This window comes from Fringilla coelebs, assembly GCF_963513975.1.
Source record: "Fringilla coelebs genome assembly, chromosome: 1".
NCBI lineage: Eukaryota > Metazoa > Chordata > Aves > Passeriformes > Fringillidae > Fringilla > Fringilla coelebs.
Genome location: NC_140028.1, coordinates 128,708,926 through 128,732,730, shown reverse-complemented (window position 1 = coordinate 128,732,730; position 23,805 = coordinate 128,708,926). Strand labels below are relative to the sequence as shown.

The following is a 23,805-nucleotide window of genomic DNA, read 5'->3' as shown; positions in this document are numbered from 1 at the left end:
AGAATACTTGCTTCCATGGGAAAATAATGGAGGAAGGAAAAATCATAGAGTGATTTTCACACAGAGCTCCCGCAGTCTTCTCTGAGGAAATAAATTACAGTGAGACTGGTTGCAATCTAGACCCTTGTCACAAAATAGGGAGCTGAAAAAAGTATTTCTTCATTGTTGTTGAGTTCACATTATCAAGTGTACTGTGCACTGGGATCATTGGCTTCTGACAGGTCTCGTTTGTCAAAGAGATACTTGAGTTTCTTCATTTTTCCTTGTAAGATTAAGATACTGAGTTTTCATGGAAAAAATGACCCAGTATGTTAGTGTCAAAACTAGACCCAAAAAAACCGTAAAATAATATTCAGTTAATAATACCTTTAAAATGCTGTGTGAGTTACAATATAAAGTAATACTAAAATATTAATAATGTATGCATAAAGAGCATACCATGTTGTTGGCAGTATCTTTGTAATGTGTATTTCTAATTATAGGAAAGAAATGGGTAGAATTTGGTGCAACTTCCTCAATTCTTTTTGCATTTTAAACTTCATGGAAAAAAATGCTCAGGAAGACTTCGTTCTGCTTAATGCAAGCCAGCTAAGAAATGCATGATGTTTTCCCTGGTTTGTGGTAGGCTGGGAGTGAGACTTGAAAAGGTAGCCAAGCCTTGTGTGGGATAGGCTCCTGCTTAGCTTCTGGTCCAGTCCTGGACAGTTTTGTTGCCTGATGCTCTACATTGGTTTTAGTTGCACAAAATGAAAAATGGTTCCAGAAAGCAATTTTTTGGAGACAGATATTTCAGTGTGCTTGACGTTTTGGCTTCAATGCAGGTTTGAACATTTGCTCGTAAAGAAAGTAAGAGCTAATATTGATGAATTTAGATAAGAAAGGAAATAAGGTATTTTTAACTTCCTGACTGTTCTTCTTTTGACATGTGACAAGAGCCCTGCCTGCTGCTTGTTTTATGGGGAGAAGAACTGGTTTCTGAGAGATCCTCTTTCCTGCTGTGTTAGAGCAAGGATGGAGAATCCCTCATCTCCACCTTCTTTGGCAGACAGTGAAAACCTCTGCGCTTGAACTGCTCCAGAACATTAGGGACAAATGGGAGGGTCTGCTGGGGCAATATGCCTTCCTTGCCCCCAGCTGTCAGCTCCTGCCTGCTGGCAGTGCTGGGAGCAGTGCAGGGAGCAGTGCTGGGAGCAGTACTCCTGCCCTTTGAGTGCGCCATTCCCATGGCAGCTGCCATTAATGATCCGTGTCACTGCAGGAGGCAGGAGCAGGGGAAGAGGTTGCTGCTCTATAAACCTCTCCTGCCTTTCCTGAGGAGGATGTTCCAGCTGACTACCAGTGTGTAGGCAGTGTACAAGCACACCTCACCTGATCCAAGGCAAGGCAGCTTCACGAATCCTTCTTTCACAGGAGGAATCACGTTCACACTTACTTGCATATCTACTGTTCAATAGTGTCAGCTTGATGGGGTTTTTAGAACTGCTTTAATAGGCATAGTTACCTTTGTGATCATAGCATACAGAATCTGTGCCTTTCTTCTGCCTGGTGTCCTGTACACACAGGGATTTGTGTGCATTTCACTGGCATTACTTCACGTTTATATCGCACAGCATTAGGTATCTGAAGTCATTTTGTCCTTAATCTAGTCAAAGTGCATGCTGATTTTTATAGCAGGGTTTAGTATGTGAGATCAGTTGCAAAGAAAGGACATTCATGAATAGAATGACATTAAAGCCACTTCTTAATTCTTTGCAATAAATGCAGTCAATACCTCTTCAGAGAGCTTGAATAATACCAATACTTGGTGATTTATTTTTCTCCTTTGAGCCTTTTTGAACACTTTGAATGATACTGACAGTGGAAGTCGTTGACCTAGAATAGATTTTTGCAATTTTTCTACCAGAAAAAAATGTATCCAGACTGTCTGTAGCTGACATAGTAAAGAATTTGTGAAAATGAAGACATGGCTTTTACCTTTTGAACTGTTCTAGGTGAGGCTGAGAGGAGGTGAAGGAAGAACAAACATGAGAAGCATCTGTGGTTATTTTATCCATTGTTTGCAGTATTGGATTATCCAGCAGAGTCATCATACAGTAATGAAAGATCATTGGCTCAACCAGTTTGACTTCCACAGTGATAATAAATTATTCTTTCTTATAATGTTTTCTAGAAAGATAATCAGTACCCAGCAGATGTACTCTGGTAGCCTGTGAGGCAAAGGAAAGAGATGGAATTCTTTCATAATCCCAGCTGGCAATCAGCTTCTGCTTTTCAGGATGAGAATTAGTGTCCTCGTGATTCTAATCAGGCAAATGCAACTATGAATGCTATTTCAATTGATGTAAATATCAAGTCTTCTTTATAATTTTACATAACTGTTTAGTTTACTAATGTCTCATATTAGTGGATTTCAGAATGTGATTATATACCGGAGGGATTTGAAGTGTGTGTTGTTTTCAATATTGTTGACTGCTGCCCCTGCTCTAAGATTAATGGTTCAGAGGGCAGTGCCACACTAATACCACTAATTGTTCTGTGCTTCTTTTGACCCCATTTAGGATGTAATCCATCAGCTTGAAGTTTGCAAGTGGTGCCTGCAGTCATAAAAGATAGGATAAGGAGACAGCTTGACAGTGGGAATCCCATCCTGCCGTGGAGTTTCTCCTGTGTTGTTTTGTGTGCAGTCTCCCCATGGACTGTGATGCTGTTCTTTGACCTGTTCTTTGAGGCTGCTTGGGTGATGTTAAGCCTTTGTGACCATACTTTCTTCCCCTGTTCATGATAATGAAAGGGTTCTGGGAGACCCTATCGTCTCTGCCAGAGAAAGCTAACTCAAAGAGCTGTATGCCTCCAGGAAATTTTATTTCTTTTTCCTTGAACATACTCACAAGAGAAAAAAATATAGTTCTTTCAGAGAGAAAACTTTATCCTATTATCATACTTACTGAATACAAAGATTTGTGCTCACACAGCTCTGGGAAAGCCAGGGTCCCAGGAAAGGAGGACATGGTTCTTAGAAGACTTAATGGATTGATAAGGAGAATAGGTCTTGCATGAGAGAATCATCAAAAATCCCAGTCCTTCATATGCTGCTTGTATGCTTTTAGCATTTTTACTTTCCTCTGAAAGGTTTCTTTTGAGGAAGTTAACCAAATTCAGTGTTTTACTGGAGAGACAAATTTTAAATTCTGTGTCCTCCTTCCGTATCCTGTTGGATGAATGTGACTAAACATTTTCTTGGCTTCCCACACTGTTGCTAGGCACTGAGCGGATGCTCTCATGGCGCTTTCTGAGTCAGTTCTTGATTTTTTTTAGGGAACCACACAGAACCTGTACAAACCTGTTCGGTTTATAATGACTTGGACCACCCTGAAAGTTATTAATTGTTTTAATTCTAACCTGCCAATGAGTTTACCTGCTTTTGTTTATTTAAATTCTGCTGAAATGCATCAAAGTCTTTCCATCTTAAATAATTGGTTAGCTAATTTTGCCTTGTCTAATTAATCTTCTAGATCATTAAAGAGTATGTTCTAACAACAGCAGTGCAAAATATCCAGCCCTCTGGCTTTTCACTGTTAGCTATTCTCTGTTCTATTAAATAATAATTTATTGCCTTTTTTTTTTCTTATTTGGAAAGATTTAATTCAAAGCAGGGTTCTGTCTAAACTCCCAATTAGTTCATAGCCTAAATTTTATCTCGTACTAAATTGAAAATTGAATCCTTCACACAAATTTCTACGTTTATATAGCTCTTATGCAAGGAGCAATTAAAGGGTAAAAAGTAAAAATAATTGATTGTTCATTAACATCAACTTGAAATATCATTTATTCTTTCCTCAGCTAATTCCTCACCCCATCTTGAGATGATTTTTTTTTCTGCAAAATGCACCATTTCCTAAAATAGTATTTGCATGCCTGCTGGTAGTTTTGTTTACCACCACAGCAAGTGGAAAGGCAGTTCATGCAGTCAGGTCTTTGCAAGAGCTGAGGCAGTGCAGGGGGCAGATGCAGTGTGCCTCAGGAGCCAGCCAGCAGCAGTGTGCCCCCATGGGAATGCTCTTGTTGACAGTAACACTGAGCAGCGTGCCTTTGTTGTGACTCCCTTGTCTAGGTAATAATTCTCCTCTCCCAGTTTGCATGCCTGTGCAGATTTTCTTTTGCTCCTTCTGACATTGCCTGCCTGTGCTCTTACCCTGTGAAACAGCTGGGTCCTTCAAAATTTTCTCCAGGCATTCTCCATAGTGCAGATCCACATTGTGGCAGAGGCAGAACTGCTAATTACTGGGTAATGAGACAGGACCCAAACCAAAAGATACCACACTCCATGTCTGCTTCAGAGAGCTGGCTTCTGGCTTATGTTATCTGCTTTCTGGGGCTTGTGGTTTTGTTCTTCCTTTCCTTGTCTGTTTCTTTTTCCTTGAATCCAAGTGCAGAGCTGAGGAGATTAAAAGAGAAGGAAAGAAAAGCCCTTTGCTCTGCAGTGCTGATTGCTGAGCTGGGACTTCATGCTGGGCTGCTTCAGAAGCCATGTGCGCTTGGTGCACTTTCTGCTTCTTTGATAAACCTGATTTATGGATCCTGCAGAAACAAAATGTGTGGTGCTGTGTGCCAAAGTAGTGTAAATTTCTCCTGTTTAATCCACTGTGGTTACACAAAAGATTCCATGATACGTTGTCTTTCTGGTTTCTGCAAAGTACTCCTACAAGCACTGGTAATTGTCCTGTAAGACTACCAGGAGTAGTGTGCTGAACATGAGAAATTACTCAAGTCCTCTGACCCCTTAGCATGGGTGAGATAAGACTGCATTCATCACTGCTTAGCTGGTTTATATTCCTTGGTTGTGCCTGTGTAGTAGACAAGCTGTGCCTTGGACTGTTCTTTGTGCTGAGGCCAGCTGGCACCAGCGTGGTTGGTGCTCCTACCCTTAAAGAGTTGCACCTTTCTGAGCAGGGTGGCCATATCCAAATTGTCCACTGGAAACATCCAAGCTGACTTCTAGCCTTTGCTAACTCCTGGACTGTGTCTGAGTATTCCTTAGCACAATATTAGTTAACTTGGGTCAAGCTGTTTCCAAGACTGTTTCAGTGATGTAAAATACAATTTTAATATGATGACCAGTTACTAGAACTTGGAAGCATTCCCTGGCACTGTGTGATTTACTGGCACATAGCCCCTGTGTCTTTAGTTCTTGCTAATTTGAATTTTATGGCAATTTTTAAAAAAATATTTGTGCATTTGGACAGGAAATTATATGTTTGAGTGTGAAATATATAAAGAAGTATTCATTTAAATATTTTGTCTGAATTATAAACTATTTTTCTAGGTATTGGAGCATGGCTTTTAAAATTAAATACAACATGAATGAGTAAGGTTTAGTGGGACTAGATTTCATTAGGAGCAGCTTTTCTTTTCTTTTCCTGGAAAAAGGAACAACTTGACTGGTTTTGAATTAGTTCCTCCTCAACTTGGTTGGATCTAAACATAAACTACTAACACTGCAACTGAAATATCACCATATATGTTTATTTAGCTAAGTTTTTTACTCCTTCACCCAAGATACTATTTTGTGGAAGCTCCCACACAGTTTTGGTGCACCTTGATTAATGGGATACAACATTGTGACAGCCGGGCAGAAGTACCTGCTGCTCCTCCATGCAGGATAACTCACCAAACTGTATGGGTGGTGCTGTAGGAGCCTTTAGCTGGACTGTGCTGTGAGGATGGTCTGTCTTGCCTAGAATCTGGATCATGTAATCATCCAGATAAGGACATGGTCTGAACTCAGAAGCTTACTGGTGACCTACCTGTATTTTCTTCCTGGATTTCTTCCCTGTGGATGCCAGCAAGGATGAGAGTGAGGGAAGACAGATCTCACTTCAGAAAGCAATCTGTTTTTATAAGAAATATGGCCTGCTAGCACTTGTACCTTCTGAACAGAGGTGTCTGCATTCGGGTATGTTAAAGCACAGATTTACAAATGTGTTTCTTTGAAGTGGTCATTCCCATAAGAGTCGTGTGGTGCTATAGCAAATGCTGATTAAATTATCACCTTGTATTCAAGGAAACCTTTTAAGCAAGGATTGTGTTGGAATACTGTCAGGCTGTCTGGAAAGAGATGGAATAGATTCTTAACGTGCACTCTCAGAAGAACAGAGCAATGTAAGGACCAGAATCTGGAGAGGTGCCAAAACATTGAATCCCTTGGCTAATTTTGAAGTACTCTTGAGTAAAGCTAATGTGTCAGTGAGGCCCTAGACTAGAATTGATTTCTGGAGGAATAATTAATCTAAGTGCACTGATATTATTGTGTGGGTTTTTTACATGACTGCCTAATTGTCTGACTCAATATCCATTTAGTGTTGATAGTAGCATAGTTTATCAGGGGTTTCTATCCAAGATGCTCTGGAGAGTCTGCTGAGGCTTTTTTGATGCTTAATCTGTGATTTTGCTGCTCATCCACCAGTACCACTGATACCACTGTTTGCACACAAGGCAAACCACATCCTGGGTCAGCACCAAAAGAGGAATGGCCGTCAGGGTGAGGAAGGTGATTCTGCCTCTCTTCTCTACCTTGTGACACCCCACCTGCAGTGCTGCATCCAGCTCTGGGGTCCCCAGCACAAGAAAGATGTGGACTTGTTGCTGTGGGTCCAGAGGAGGCCACAGAGTTGATCAGAGGGCTGGAGCACCTCTCCTGGAGACAGTTTAGGAGTGCTGGAATTGTTCAGCCTGGAGAATCAAAGACTCTGAGGAGATTTTATAGTACTTTCCAGGAATGAAAGGGGGCTTATATAGAAGAGGTAGAGCAACTTTTTACACAGATAGTGATAGGACAAGGGGCAATGAATGGTTTTTTAGACTAAAAGAGGAGAGATTTGTGTTAGAGATTAGGAAGTTCTTTACTCATGGGGTAGTGAGGCACTGGGACAGGTTTCTCAGAAACTTTGTGGATGCCTCATCCCTAGAACTGTTCAAGGCCAGACTGAATGGGGCCCTGAGCAACCTGATTTAGTGGAAGGTTTCCCTGCTTATAGCATGGTCCCTTCCAACCAAAAGTGGTAAGTTGAGGTTCTTCTGTCTGTTTTTAAATTCAGGGTACTTTACTTCATCCTGGGTGTGGGGACAAGGATAGAGGCTGCAGAACTTCTGCACAACGGCTCATTTTACTGGCAACTCAAACTCCAAGGTCCTTGGAGGCTCTTCCCGAAGTCTGCTTATCTGTACTGGCTTCATATAGCCAGCATCCTGCAGTAGATACTACACAGATTGCCCTCTTAGATGTTTCTTATGTGACCTTAAATAACTGCAGTCATTGCCACTTTCATTCACTGATGGTCATCACTTCCTTATGTTACTTAGGGTGCTGCTCTCCAGGCAGAGTTCTTCACTTGTTGGATTGGAGTTTTGGATCACTTACCAATTATCTCCAGGCAAACCTTTTTTATTTCCCTCTACCAGTCCTCTTGGTTCCAGCCTAGTAGCTTTAAAGATTGCTGTGCACATGCCTATCTCTAGTGCAGGGGTGGACTAGGTGGATGTACTGACATGCATGAGGTAGATAGGGTAACAAAGGGCTGCCATCACAGGATCTTCAACAGCCTGCTGGACTGGGCTGACAGAAGCCTCATGAGGCAAGGGCTGATGACAGCAGCATCCCTTGCAACTCTGTGAGCTAGAGAGCAGATGTGCAGGCAGCATCGTGGGAAGAGGTGGAAAGAACATCTTCAGTAGAAAGGAAAGAATGGAATGTCAGGCATTATGTTATTATTATTGCTGTTTCAGCTGCCTTCCATGCGGCAGAATGGATAAGCCCAGATTCTTCGTAGTCTCGGTGCAAAGGGACAAAATGGCAGGCAATGCAGAGAAGTTGCAGAAAGGGTAATTCTGATCAAGGCATGACAAAGTTGGCCTTCTTTTCAAGTCAGGGGCTTAAGTTGGACTGGTTTCCTTCCAACTGAAATTATTCAGTGTTTATGAGTTTCACATCATTTCATATCAAGAGGTGTAAAGGAAACTCATAGGTTGTGAATTCCTTATGTGCAGTCAGTGACTTCTGCATTTGAGAGTGCTGTTAGGGAGAGGTTGATCTTGTTTATTGTAACCACACAAATTCCAGCTTGTGCTGCTGTGACTAAATAAAACTGCTTTCTTAACAGGGTTCACACCTCTTTTAGCACTTTGGATTAATTATGTGGCTGTTAACCTAATGGAAGCCGCCAGGGTAGGTAATTGAAGACATCTTGAAATAAATGAGATAAATGGTAGCTGAAGCAGCTTCAGAATTTAAAGCTCAGAGGAAAATAATTTCAAAAATCATAGAATGGTTTGAGTTAGAAGGAACCTTAAGGATCATTTAGTTCCAGCCCCCTCTGCTGTTGTCAGGGACACCTTCCACTAGAGTAGGTTACTTAAAGCCTCATCCACACTGGCCTTGACCAGTTCCAGGGATGAGGCATCTGACTATAAAACTCCCTGAATGAATTTCACTGTACATTTTTTACATTTGTACATCTACTGTACCAAACTGTATTTTAGGAAAGGTTAGAAGAGGAGATTTTGAATACTGTTGCAGCAAACCCCCCATTCTTTCTTAGAATGTGTTTGCTGTATTCTTTGTTAGATTTAAGGAAACCATGCTAATGTATTTTTAACTGAGTCCATAATTCCTGAAGTATTTTCAGGAGAAATCATTAACTCATTTCACTTAAAGTGCGTGCTGCAGAACTTCAGTTTTGCATCACAGATTTGGTGCCTTCGCATTTTTAGTACCAGTTATTTTCAAAATGGAAATATTTTTTAAATTAATTTTTATAATTAATTTTTCTGGTTTCCATAGTTGATAAAAAAATCAATAAGTTATTTCAAGAAGCACAGGTCTGCAGATCCTCTTTTAATAAAAGCTGGACATATGCGACATATGCAGAAGGCTATATATCAGGTAAAATATTTAAATCCTGGATTGCAGGAGATGTAGGAGTTGCTTCCAATTTCAGAGGAATGCTTTTCTTAACCACCACTACTGTAATTAATTTTCATTTTCTCAAGACACATAATTCTTTTAGATACTCTAAAATCCATTACAGAGTCAAATATTAATTATATTTCTAGCTCCATCCCTGTTCATTTTAACCACAACCACGGAGAATATTTCATGGCTGGTAATTCAGCTAAATTGCATGTAACTCTTGAGTATCAAGGGCAGTTCAGGCCCTGCCTCTCTCCTTCTCCTTCCTTCTTTTTTGCAGACTTCAGAAAAAATCAGTAATGACCTAAAATTTAGTACAGTGATGGCTGCGTCATAGATTTGCAGGGGTTTATTTTACATTTGCAGGCTTTAATAATCTAGGGGAATATTATTGTGATGTGGTTTAAAGACTGTAAAATGCTCATTTGTCTCATATCTAAAACCATGACCAGCTTCTCAAATATATTATTGCTGACAGAATGTATAGTTCTTTCATATAATACTTCTAGCCCTTGAGACTAACTAATAAAGTCTAAAATGCATGTGATTGATTTTGTTGAGCCAAAATTATTTGAAATATATAATTATCTACTTTGTTGAAGTGTGTGTTTTATGGTTCAGTGATGGATTTTTTGGTCAGTGAATCACAGCCTAATGTCTCTTTCTCATATTTAAACACTTCAAATTATTATATTTCTTGTATTTAAAGCTATTCTCTGAATAAATATCTAATTAATGTTTAGAGTTTTAATAACTGCCCCTGCTTTATGGTTTTCTAAGTTATTTTTATTCAGCTCTCTCTTTAAGATGTAACTTTATAATTTATGGTTTATCTCGATTGCCAGTTAAGTATAATTATATGCATGGTATTCTTAAGATTATGGAATGAAAAATGACAAAAAGTTTGGTTTCGTTTGTAAAAGCTGTAATTGCTGGGAACATGGTGTCCCATTTTACAAATTTTTACTTCTTTGTCTAGAACTGGCATCAATTGTAGATTGAATGCTTCTAAAAACTTTTAAAAGCATTTTTCAGACATTTTGAATCACTTTTTGTGGTTTCATAACTTTACACATTGAGGATCTCCCTCACGTGTTTACAAATGTGGTGCTCTCTGTACTATGTGTAAGTAATATAATTTTGCTTAAAATGTTTTTATAAAATACAGTTTTTTTTCCATATTCAATTTTCATTTGTTTTCACATTAGAGGAGACAAACAAGTAGCAGATATGGGTTAAATCCTTTCTTTACTTCCTTTAGTAATTTCAAAAGTTCATTGTTACTCCCAGTTGAGTCTGAAAACATGACTAGTTTAGTCTTTGTAATACTTGGCTCTAAAATTAAAATTTAGAGGAAACAGGATCTGTGTGTGAGTCAGTATGCAGAACAGATGAAGTGTAGGGGCCATGAAGAAACATTCTTTTTCTTTCAGCCCAAGGTCTTTATCATTACTGAGAACTAATGTCGTATTTTGTAATGGAGGGATATGAGTGCCAGACTGTGATCTGTTTTGATCAGGATTAAAATGCTGATGTTATTGCCTTGATTCTCTTCTAGTTTCTGCTGTATTTTCTGTTGATGTTTTTAAGCTAAGACACTTTCTTGCAAATTATTTTCAGAGCACCTTGTGCCATTATTTCAAATGGAGTTACTAATTTTCACCTTTCTTATCCTTTTTGAAGTAATTAGTAGCTTGGATATTTTGATGATGTTGAGATAATCTCCAAATTGCAGTCCTTTCTGTAGTGCCTGACTTCATAGAATCTGAAAAACTATTTGTCACAGGAGATGGACCCAGGGTTGTCCACTGTTGGGAAGTTGGCTTACACATGGATGACAAATCCCAAGGGATTTTAACAGTGATTTTAACAGCAGTGCAAATGAAAAGAGTTTTCATACATGAGATATAATGCACATTTCTGCCCTCATTCAGATAATAAATTGAATTCATCATTTGATCCAAATGTTGTGGGAACAAATAATTTATTATATCCAGTATCTCAGTGTCATCTTATTGTGCTTTTCAGCTCTACATAATACTTTCATCTGTAATTACCTAATTATCTTTTTAGCCTTCTAAGAAAATAATTCCTCGGCTTGACATCTTTAAATTGTGCTTTTGTTCAGTAATTCACAGTGTGTTGGTACTGTGTAATGGGTACTTATGATTAGTTCTGGAGACAGCAACATATCTAAATATGGTTATGCTACTGTGCTGGAAAAAAAAAAGGGGTTACAATCCTAACCAGTTCTAAGTTCTAGTTGCTGAAAGCAAGACTGAGAAGCATTATTGTAATTCTCAACCAAGAAAGAGGCACTTCCCTTGTGTTTTGTTAAGCCAAGGAAGTGTGCACCCAGTGTTCAGCAGTAGCTAACAGTGGAGAAAACGTTCCTTAGCAACAGAAGTTCATGAAATAAAAGACAAATTTAAATGAAGCTTAAAATTAAGGAAATAGTGTCTGTCAGATTTTAAAATGTGGAAATAGATTCTGTTTTCTAAACTGGAGAAGACAAATATAAAAGCTCAGAAATGGAAGAGAACTTCTAAGTCAGAGTGGGGAGGAGTTACTCTCATGCATGTTCCTTTCACTATAAGTTGCCATAAGTGTGCCTGTGCTCTTACTGTGCACCCATAGGAGCCTGGTCTTCTGTAGCCTTCTGGAAAATATGTGGCTGTGAAGGGAATGGAATTGATTATCCTTTACTGAAACTTGGAGTGGTGGCTTGCAATGGTCTCTTCTATTTTGCCCCTCCTGTCATGTGACCAGACCTGTCATGGTCTGATCACTCCTGCTCCTGCACACAGTGCCCTTGTGACAAATCTCATCCACAGAACACATACAAACCATCAAAACTACGAATCTTTGGAGCAAAAGGCCACCCTCTGTATTAGAAATGGCTAAGACCCTAGAAGTTCAGTAAACTGTTTTTTCACTGTTGTTTTGTGTAGGTTTGTAATTGGACGAGAAAAACCGGGACAAGTGAGTGAGGTCGCGCAGCTGATTAGCCAAACTCTAGAACAAGAACGCCGCCAGAGAGAGCTGCTGGAGCAGCATTACGCACAGTATGATGCAGATGATGATGAGGTAACAGACTGTCCAGTCTTTCACTCTTTGGTGTTTTTCCATGTTCTGTTTTCTATTCCCAATTTCTTCTTTTTACTTACCAATCAGAGGTCAACTTTTGTACTTTTCCATTACCTTTGCTGATGATTTTTACGGATTTTGATGATGAATCTTAATTGAAAAACAAATTTATAGAAAAACTTTTCATCGTGGATTGAAAGTATTTGTTTTGTTCCAGAAGAGCAAATATCAAGTTGTTTGATGCTTCTGTAAGCATTCCTCTTCCTTGAAAGCCTATACCTTTTCTGAAATAAGGGAGTAAAGCTTGTTTGGTTGTGCACTGAAACATTAAAGTTTTGTGAAAGCGTTTAAATTTTGTGAAGCCTGGTAAAAGTTGCCCTCTAACTTTTAGAGGGGTTGAGGAAGTTGGTTTTTTTCCTAGAAGAATTTATATTCTTCTTAAGTCAGAATGTTTTCTGAAATTCTAGGTAAGACCCCTCCTTCCTCACACTGTGATTTTGTTTCTGTGTGAACAGATATTCCTCAGGATAGAGAATTAGCCTACCTTGTCTGAAGTGTATATTCATGCTTACAATTAGTGCCAATACAAAAGTTTCAAAAGTAACAACTCTGTGCAGTAAAATTTCCATAATTTCTTTCCATTCTCATAAAATTTCTAGTATGCCTAAATACCAAGATACTTGGAAAGATTACATTGAGAGCTTTTTCAGAAACTGCTGCTGTCTGAGTTGCTCCCTAAATAAGCTGCTGGGTTTTGTAACAAACTGCTTCCATATAGCTCAAGCATACTGTCATCATTTCACATCATCTTGAGTAATATTATTTTAAATTAGAGGCTCCATGTATTAGTGTGTTTTCATCCTGGGCTAGGTGTTTTTGGTTTGTTTTTTTTTTTTTTGTGTAAGGGAACAGTATATAAGGGGAGATAGAGAATTAATGATATGCATTTAATTCAGGTTACTTTTTGTTTTTAGAAAAAAAAATACTCTTAACATAAAATCAAGATATACTCAGATTTTGAAACATGCTGTTAAAATAGCAATATGTCAGAACAATCAGAAATGTCCCAACAGACTAAGTAAAAATCCTGTCTAGTCCCAGTAATGCTTTCACTTTTTGTAATTTCCACTTATATTAAGAATAAAAAGATTGCAATATATCTTAGAATTAATCCTGTCACAGGGACATATGAACTCATATAAATTAAGAGCTGTACATACATGCACATGTATGTGTGCCTGTGGGAGACCATGAAGGATAGAAAAATGCAAGTCTCCTAACTTCTCCTTAGTCTAGAATTAAATTCAAGAGAAGTTTCTTGAAGGAACTCTCTTAAAATCTCTCCATAAACAAAATGGAACAATTAGGCTTTGGGAAAAGAGACTTCCACAACTCATCAGAGTGTGCTGTAGGTGTCAGGGTATGAAGACTTTCAGTACCATTTTATGGTGAGCATAGTCTGATTGCTTTCATACAGGCAGGAGTGGGGTGTCCTAAATGCCTGATGGTCAAAGCTTTCTCATTGTGTACTTGCATGTAGAGGGGTGTGTGGCTGACCTGTGTGAGTGATTGATACATTACACCTTTTATCTGTGGGACACATCCACCTGCAAAAAAATCTCAAATGTTTGTGTTTCTTGCCTTCACGCACCACACAGTGGGGTTACTCAAGATCTGGCAATAAAGAAAATGTTGTTAAACCCCTGTTGATCAATACTGATCCTGGTAGTCCTTCAGCCTTCAGTGGGGATTGTTGCTGTGAAGATGCTGACGGTGACACTGTCACACTGATGGCCATGCAAGTGTTTCCCAGTACAGTACTGAAAGAGGACAGGGATGAGTAGGTATGAGTAGGTATCAGGTACTTTTTGTGATGTGTCTTGTCCTTGCAATTTGGTGGTTACAAACTCTTAGGTCCTGTTCCCTGCATAATTTTTTCACAAAAGATACTTAATTCACAAAGTGTTTTCTGTTGGTAGTGCTTTGGACCAGAGAGAAAATAAAATTGGGCAAGTTTTTCCCAGGTTTTTCCATAATTAAGAGAGCTAAAGGTATCTTTTCTTATTCTAGCACTACACTGAGGATGGTGACCATCTCTGTAACTATGACATGGTTTTTGGCAATGACCTTTGGAGTGCAGAGGAGAGTTTTGTGTTGCATATGAGGAAAGGAGGAAGAAAGGAAAAGACATCTACCAGGGGAGATCCAGATGATCTCATAAATTATCTCTTTTGGAAGGAGAAAGAATTAGGCCTGAGAACATATGCAGTTCTTAAAAACTACATTGGGATCATTGAAGGTCATGCCCATTTCCTACCTGATGCCATGTGTATATTTGGGGCATGGGTGGTAAACATTTTCAGAATAAATGCTGGGGTTTAGTTACTAAGGTATGCAGTGTAGCATGTTCCCTTTCTTAATTACAAGACTTAACCAGAAATAGATTTTATTGAATACCTGCAGTAATCTGAATGTTACTCGTCTTTAGCCACCTGACTATGCTGTCCAGGTCTACTCACATAGCTTGCACCATTTCCAGACAACTGGCACGATGTAAACGGTGATCTAATGCACATTAGCCACACTTCAAAGATATTTTTGGTCACCACAAGCACTTCTGCTCCATTTACTGTCAAATATGAGCATTACTTCTTTGAGCATACCTTGCTCTGTGTGGACAAGTCTGGCTGGGTTTATGTTGCTGCCAGACACCACCACCAGCCCTGCATTCTTTGGCTCTGGTAAGCAGAGCACCTTTTGGGCAAGAAAATCTCAGTTTGCACTGGCTGAATGAATATCTACAAGTGTGCAAAAACCACTACTACCCTCCTGGTCTTTTTCATCAGAGGGAATAGTGACTCTGACTGCTTGGAGTTCAGGAGCATTTGGATTGCCAGTGTAAGGAGTTTGGCATTGAGGCAGCACAGAATTACACAAGTTGCTCAGTCTCAGAGCTGTCAAGCCATCCTGTTCATTTTCCTACGCCGTTAACAATATGGTGCCATGGATCGTCAGGTACAGTGCTGCATAAAATAAACAAGAAAATGATCTTGAGACTGCCAAATTCTGAGGCTCAGAGACTACTACAAGGACAGCAATAACATTTTAAGTTTTCCAGAGCAGGAAGTGAGTGATCTTGTTTGAGTCCTGTGGTCATGGCACATGACTTGTGTTTGTTAGAGGTGGTTAAACCACAGGAAGAGAATGTGTGCCAGGCGTGTGCAAGTGCTGATGTTTTATCTTGCTGTGTCATCAGCTGGCTGGATTTCCTCTGTTTTAGAGCTTCTGAAAGTCTTCGTAGCCCAAGGAGTTTGTAGGTATTTTAGAAGGATCCAAGTTATTTTTAAAAGCAATATTCTGAGACAGTTTTGGTTTCTGCCAGCTAGTGGGCAGTGGACTTGAGTTGGATACTAAATTTGGAGATGCAGTGTTAGCCTACTACCTTCTCATTCCATTGCCTTGCAGGAATGTTGCCTGGCAGCTATTCATTGGGTAAGATTTACACTAATACATAGTGTTTCTAAAATACATATCATTTACTGTGTAATTCTGAAAACTCATCATTTACTATATAAATGCCCTGCATCCCTGCATTTCAGAATCTGCTGTTATTATGGGCTGCAGGTCCCACAGGGCTGCAGGATGCTTTCAGATGCTCCTTCATTTAAGTTTTTGCAGGGAAACATAAAGCCCTTGTGCAGAACTGATAAACATGAAAAGAAAATGGATGCCCACAGTGTAGTCCATGCAAAGACCAGCAGGATAAGTGTGCATCAGCTCACAATTTGTTGTTAAGCTCCCACAAGCCAAGCACTTGAGCCAGTAGCATCAGCTATTTCTCAAGTGTTACATACAATAGGCAGCACTGGCATTTCCTAGTGAGTCTGTGCTAATCACAGTAAAGCTGGGAGGGTATGTTGCCTCTAGATAGCCTGCTGCAGTTTGCTCATCACCAGTTTGTCTAGCTTCCTAAAATCCCCATCCTTTTAATTTCTAGCATCCTGTCAGAAAATAAAACTCGAAGGCTTTGAAGTAGGCACTGTCTTTGTATTTCCTACTTAGAGTGCTAAATATGACCTGAATCTGCATCCTTGACTGAAACCTTTTGAATTCCCTATGTTAACATAGTGTTCTGTGCATATGAGTCAAATTCTGACATTTCTTGGAGTTCTGATTTGGACTTGGTATTATCTTCTTCATGTTCTACAGCAAATGACAAAAGTCACATAAAGCAGACGACATGTTCCCCAGAAGGCTGCATGGTGTGATGCAAAAGGTGAAATGAATAATATATTGCCAGATTCTGTTCACTCTGTGGCCACAGACAAATAGTTTAATGCAAGTGATGTTTTATAATATCACTAATAGTCAAACTAATATTTTGTTCATTTTAAATTCTCATTCATTACGACACGCTTGAGAGCAAAGCAACATTTCAAACCATTGAAGAAAATCTTGACACATGCAAAAAAAAAAAAAAGTGGCAGTGCACTTGAATGTCTTAACACCCAAAGAGTACATTTTTTTAACCAAATCTTTCAGAGAGTACATTTTTTCCAACAACATTAATATGATGCATTCCTGTAAAAGCAATGATTAATACTATGTCATTATGTTTTTCTTCACTCTTTTGAAAAAATTAAATATAAGCCATCAAAGAAAAAATCAGATGAAGAGATGAGCTTGAGTTATTTTTATAGTTCTTCAAATGGTGTTCCTTGATTGTGGGTGAGTTTCAGCAGGAACAAAAGGTGTAGCTTGATGCAGCCTTTGTTATGGTGATTTGGGAAGGTCTGTCTGCATTATCCTGGCTGGTGCTGCAGCTCCTTCTTTATGGTTGGGAGTGTTAGGCACATTTCAGAAATTTACTGTTAAGGCAGTTAAACAATGCAGGTAGCACATTTTCCCTTTAGAAGTGGAAAATTGCAGCTCATGTTGATAATTTCATGCTATTAGCTGTGATTGCATATGGCAAAATGGAATGGCTAATATCAGAAGCTCTTGCTTTGGATGGTACGAGCTTAAGCCCTAAGTGCTACTGAAGTGAGAAACAGGGCTTTTACATGGATGAATTCTGCTCACAAACACAGAATGAAGGGTCTAAGATTTTCCTTTAAGAGCATGTAAGTTTTCATTGGCTATGAAGTTAAAAATATTATTTCTGTTGCTGGATAAGGAAACCAAATGTATGGCAGCGAACTTCAGGGAGTTACAACGACAACTCTTACCTCACAGGGCTTTGTTATTTGAAGTAAGACAGCTTTTTTCTGTGCCTTACTGCTCCTTATAAAATAGTGAATTTCACATTCTATCTAACTGGCACAGTGTGTGTACAGCTACTGTCTGATAGTTTCATGTGCAACAAGTCAGCATAGAGAATTCTTTGAGGGAAAGCATGTTTCATGTAGTTTATGATGTGTATTTCCTCAATGTACACATTGGTTCTTTTGAACCTGTAATTTGTTTTTCATGTGACTGTAAGATGAAATCCCTTTATTTTGAAGACAAAAGCAAAAGTCCCATTTATTTCTGTGTTTTGTAATGTGTTCTTGTCATCCTGGTGTCTTGTTTACTTGAGCTATGCTTTGCTTTGACAGCTACTTTTTTCATTAATTGAAGCAAAAATGACTGTGCTCATTGACACTCATTATGTACAATTTGAAGCAAGATTTTCCTTTGTGTTCATTTGTAGCTGCCTGATGTTCCTCTTCAAACACTCTGGCTCCTGAGGCCAGTAGAATATTGTCTGCTCTTGAATTTTTCCCCAATAATTTACTCCTTCATGTGTGTTCATTTTTCTTTTAGTATTCAGTACTTCTTCATAGCTTAAGTCTTTGGAGAAATCAGCTTTAACTAAATTCATCTGTTTTATTCCTTTGCTAAAATCAATAGATGTAATTGGGATTTTGCATTAAAGTATTTCTTTAAAATGCACATGTAGCTGAGCCAGGTCTGTTTTGTTTTACATAAGCAGAGCATGAGTTTACTGGTTAATGATCCTGTTTCTGCCTCCTCTTTACATGCTTCAGAGATTTCCTTGCCACTGCTGATGGACCCACCAGGATTCTTTTAATGCAGAAATTACGGTTGTGTATTACCTTACTTGTTTCAGGGATAATGACTGCAAAATGGAAAGTACATGGACTGTAGTATTTTGTCCCCACAAAAATTAATTTCTCTGAAATCTCAGTGTGATTTTAAGAGTTAGTCTTTCTGCTTGTGGTTGCCCTGATGGTGTGTGCAGGTGGCATAACATTACATGAAAGAGTCAGGAGAGTTAGCAGCCAAATTTTCAGTTTCGACAGCTACTGCACATAGCCAGGGACAATAAAATAGAAACTAAATAATAAAGAAGATACTACAGGTGTAGTGTAAGAGAAGGTTTTTTGTGTGTGTGCATAAGATCTAAACATACAGAATGACAATTTCAGGTGTTGTTCTGTTTAGCTATAGTGCTTACATGCCTTAAAACTCCAGTGAGATGGACTATGTATTTTTTACTTCTCTTAAATAAGGAAAGAAGAAGCAAAACCAGCTGTTAGCTTTTTTTTTGTAGAAGACTATTGAGATTCTAAGGCATATGTGCTTAGTGGGCATGAAGTATATAAAATAAATGGTTACTGTTTATTTCATTGGTGAATATGTTACTATTTATAATGGCAGCAATAACTCACCAAAAAAGGGCCTTGCTTTACAGTGACTGTTTTAAAGTATGATGTGCATGTTGGTGACTTTCTTTTTAGCAGTTTTTTCAACATCATGTGTTGTCTGTTAGTCCTGTCCCCCTAGATTCAACATCTTGCATGCACTACTTTTTAGTTTAGAGAGATTCCCATAAGCCTAAACAACAGCTGAGGAACTGAATAAAGGTAGGAAGCTGAGGTTTGAACTGTTGTTCAAAAACATTTGAGTTCTAACCTCTTGTTTTGAAAAGTCCTTTTGTAAAAAAATTACACTAATAGATCATTTTAGCACTATGGGGAATATACTTCTGATAATAGTATTATGTTTCTTCATCTCAGGAACTGAAAGCTCATGAAGAAAAACTGAATAGTTTTGTCAAAATGTTGGTGGTGTTGCTGAATAAACATGAAAAAGACTGTGCTGGTCCCCCCGCCCTTCCTTTTCCATGTATTTATTTAGTCCCAAGCCTTATAAATCCAGATGTGGTCCTGGGGGACGTGTTTGCTTTATAATGTGTTTGCATAGTCATCTGCAAACCAGCAGGCTGTTTGTGATCCATGCACACGGTGCTCCAGCTTCCAGAGGGAGCCCTGCAGGAGAAGGTGGCACCATTCACCTTAGGGATGGGGAGAGATGAGCACAGACATGTGAGCAAAAGACTGAGTAGGCAGCTTGGGGTTCAATACTTCAAGATTTTTCTTTTCAATATTGTTGTTTTGTTTTATTTTGTTTGTTTCTGATATACTGACTGCAGCTCATGATTTTTCAAAATTCTATTTTGTCAGCAAATTGTTTGCACCTCATAGTTTATTTTCACAAGAAACACCCACATTTATTGTTCCAAACTAGTTCAAAGCAGCTCCTTATTCAGAGTGAAAATTGAGTAAATTCTGGCTTCAGACTCTGAACTTGTCTGTGACACTTGGTTTCTTTTTCCTACGGTTGTCTTTCTGCGTGGGTGTGACTTTTTATTGTTGATTTGTTTATAAAGAACAAACCGATGAATTTTCTAATTCATCGTGGAATATCAGTGGAGAATTACTTCATCCAGATGACTTTACTAACAAATAATCAAGATCCTGTTGGTTGTATTCTGCTTTTTTTCTGTTTGGAAAAGATTCATTGTTAAATCTGAAATAAATTTGGAGAGTTCTTCCAATGGAAAAGAGGTCTCACTTGGAAAAGGATGAAACCATCAAAATACAGAGCCAGTAATGCTTGAGAACTGAGTTATTGGTGCTTAAGACGCTGTTTTCTCCTCTCTCTTAGTGTACTGAAATACTGTGGAGTTATATTTTGTCTGGTAGAATTCATCAGTGCTGGGGTTGTAGCTAAAGACAAAGATAACCTTTTTTGTATGCAGAATGCTGTGATTGCACAGTGTCTTAGTTACTCTTTGAATAGTTTCTGCATAATAAGAGGATAACTGGAATTTCTTAAATGCTATAAAATTAAGACAGGGGAATATGCTACAGATGAAGAAGATGAAGACATGGGACCTGTCCTTCCAGGAGGTGACATGGCTATTGAAGTGTTCGATCTCCCTGAAAATGATGACATGTTCTCCCCCAGTGATGTGGACACCAGCAAACTTGCTCACAAATTCAAAGAAGTAAGTTATACATCAGAAAATACTCCTGAAATGCATCACTGAACCAGATTTCTAGTTATCTCAGTGCTTGGGTTTTTTCCCTTGAAAACTGGAGTGGTTTTTAGCTTTTTGTATGTTTAGTACTTTGAAATTACTCAAAAATTTTTGCTTGAAAGAAGTAGAACTGGCCTTTGGAGATATTTTGGCATCAGCTTTCAGGTGACTGTTGTATTGATGAGGGCAGTTTATAAATTAACTTTTCAGTACAGAAGTTGCTCTGCCTCAGCGCTTAGTTTGACCACATAGACAAAGTGCAAGTTCCTTCATCACTAGCAGGGTGCTGGGGTTTGGGGTTGGTTTTTTTTTTTGGCTTGGTTTGCTTTGTTTTGCTTTGTTTTTTTTTAAGATTCTAATAAAAGGTGATTGGGAAAACCAAACAACAAATGTTAAATTTCAGTGAAGAGAGACATGTGAACCTCATCCTGTGGCATTCCACAGTAACTCATCAGTGTACAGCCATGTCATATGTTTGGCCATGTGTTTAGAAAGATGCTCTATTAAGGAAGCAGCCATACTTCAAGATGGTATTTTACCAAAGTTTACCAAAACTATGCCAAGTTTATAGTTAGGGAGTGTTGCATCCACCTGTACTAACCATGGTGTTCATTGTGTTCATTGAGTTAATATAATTTCACATACCAAAGTATGGAGGGACATTTCTTCTGTATTTTAGGTTTTAGGCTGTGTGCTTTTGATGTGGCTTCTTTTTAAGCTTTCCTGAATTCTCATGCAAATAAAGATATGAAACAATGGATGTACCTGAGCTTATAGTAATGGGCTGAGTGATGGCAGTAAAGAACTTTTTTTTTTTTTTTTAAACACAGGAAGATGGAAGGGTGGAAAGCTAGGCAGAACCTCATAGGAGATTTAAGCAGCAGAACCTGGGCCCAGATTGGAGTATTAAAATACTAGGACTCCTTTTTTATCCTTCTCCACTTGTCCTCTTGCCTTCACTCAAACCAGATATTTCATCTTGTTTAAATACATTGTTCTTACCACATAGTGAGAGTCATGTGTGCAAAGTAATCAGTCAGTGAGCAACCAGTCTTTCCCTTTTCTGCTGATAGCCCTCTCAGCCTTTGGGTGCTTACTGTTATTCATTGTTGGTTCCTGAAAGTTTTTTACATTACTTATGATTTTCTCACTCCATATTTTGAGTTTTATGCTCTTACACAAATTAGCTGAACATTTTACTTCCTTTTTTAATACTTTGCATCATACATAGAAAACAGTCCATAAGTGGTGGGAAGATGCTGCCTTTCTCCGTGTGCCAGCGAGTTTTCCAAGGCTGTACAAAACACAGATGCAGTGATGGGCAAGAAACTCACCTTTGAATAAACCACCTTTCAATTTGTTCTTGCATACAGTTTCCAAAAACTCCGGCTATTGCCATACTTGAGCTTGTCCAGAGTGATTTGAAGTTATTTACAGACCTGTCTTCTGTAATGGGCTTAAAATGCTGTTTTAGAGCCCAGATGAAGGTACTTTGGGATCCTTGAGTGTAAGAGTAGATGAGAGCCTGAGAAGCAAACATGAAATGCTCCTGCCTAAGAGTGGGCTCTTTCAGCAGCCCACGCAGTTGCTGCTGTTCTGAGCACGCCACTTTTGTTTCACGGATCGTCTTTAAGAGTACACAGCTGCGTTTTGTTGGCTGATGCCGAGTGAGTACATGTATTTTTCTTGGTATTTGCCCTGAATTCTTTCAACACTGGAGGACTTGTTCATGATCACACTGCACAAGCCCACACAGTGTTTTCTGGAATTGTATTTAAAGAATAACTGTTCTTTCTTGTTCTTACTCCAGAGATTAATGAAAGTATTATGCAAATGGGTAGGACATAATCTTTAAGCATAATAGTTTGACCTAATTAGTTGAATTCAGTCTTTGCAACAAAAATCATGTTCCCATACTCTGAGAGCACTCTTATTTAAAATGCCTTGCTTTTTGGAATGAAATTCAGAAGAGAGATGGGCATTCCTGGGTAAATCATGGTACTTTTGAAAGTCTTGTTTTCCTGGCTGTAAAGCAGGAAAAATAGAACTGATTTTTCTTAACTGCTTTGAAAGAGCTAGAAACTTTATTTTAGCTGTGATGATTGAAGAGAGACAAGATCTGTAGGGAGAAGAGACATTTATGTAAGAATTCATTATTTCATATTTTAATGAAATATATGAAGAATGGGTGATCATTATATGCAAAAATATATAATGATTGCGTAAAAATTGTCATGGAGATTATTAAATTCTATTGCATACTTTCTTTCCCAGTGTACTCCTGGTATTTTAACGTTAGCTAGACTTTCATCCCATTCTACCTTTTGCAGTCTTGATGAATTCAATCCATTTTCTCTCTAAAAGTTACCTTTTATAGTAAATTTTATTGTTTTGTAGAAAATTAATCAGCTTTTCAAGACATACTTGAATAGGAAATGTGCCAAAAGTTACTCAAAATGTCTTTGCTAAAGTGAAGCCTTCACAATTTTATACTGACTTAAAAGCCAAAAAAAAAAATACAAAATAGTATCTGCCAAGAATTTGTCTGGCATTAAATAGGACATGGAATAAAGATTTCTGGTCCCCTGTTAGTAAACTTGCATAAAAAATTTTAGCTATGGAGTCCAGATTTTCTTGCCAAATAGTTGACCCTGCCTGTTGTTTAGTCTAACCTATAAATGTGTTAGTATTTCTCATGTATTATACAACCATAATTAGTTCTTTTTTTAAAAAAAAGTACATATCCAGCTACACATTTTTCTGTTAAGCAGAAAAGTGTCTTCTTTCTTCTGCCTCAGTGGGATCTGCTGTACCATGTACTGATTCAATGATCTGACTTGGTACTCAGTATTTAATTTTTTTAACTTAATAACAGAGAGCACAAAAATAACTGTTAAAGACCATCTGTACCTGAGCAGATTGTCATTTATGCAACAATTTGGCATTTATTTGTATGTAATAATGATCTCTTTAAGTGCTCCGTATGGGTTTGTGGGGTTTCAGAAGAGATGGGAGTGGACTGTCAGCAGGTTGCCTAAGGCTTTGAGTCTTGGCTTTTTGATGTCATTATAAGTCTGAAAAGGGGAAAAATCTAGCTCATCCATTATTCCCCTGATTTTATCTCATCCCAGAACAGTGTAGCAGAACTAAGCAAAGTTTAGGCATTTTATAAATACCATGATGTTTTGAGATGGTTCTTTAACAATTTTTCACTATTAACAGGAATGCAATGGGGAGAAAAACCAGTTCTCAATCTCTGAAAATTGTAGATCAGAGGTTGGAATGACTGAGCTCAAAAACTGCGAGCAACCTCTTGAAAATGCTAGTTGAAGTATCTCCTTTTTTCCCTCTAATATGTCTATTAAAAGGTGTATGTCCTTCTCAGCTTCCCGGCCTACTAGGTGCAGTAACATCACTGGCAACT

At 38.4% G+C, this 23,805-nt stretch overlaps 1 protein-coding gene across 3 annotated transcripts in view; it reads left to right on the top strand.

The window, feature by feature from the left end:
• PPP1R9A (protein phosphatase 1 regulatory subunit 9A) overlaps positions 1-23,805 on the top strand; it is a 131,310-nt gene that overhangs the window by 74,822 nt on the left and 32,683 nt on the right. For 2 of the 3 annotated variants that reach the window (XM_084216046.1, XM_084216044.1), the window contains exons 6-7: positions 11,917-12,052; positions 20,193-20,348. In XM_084216046.1, the coding sequence (XP_084072172.1) occupies positions 11,917-12,052; positions 20,193-20,348 (292 nt within the window). The remainder of the gene's footprint in view (positions 1-11,916; positions 12,053-20,192; positions 20,349-23,805) is intronic. The other variant, XM_084216045.1, reaches the window with a different exon arrangement.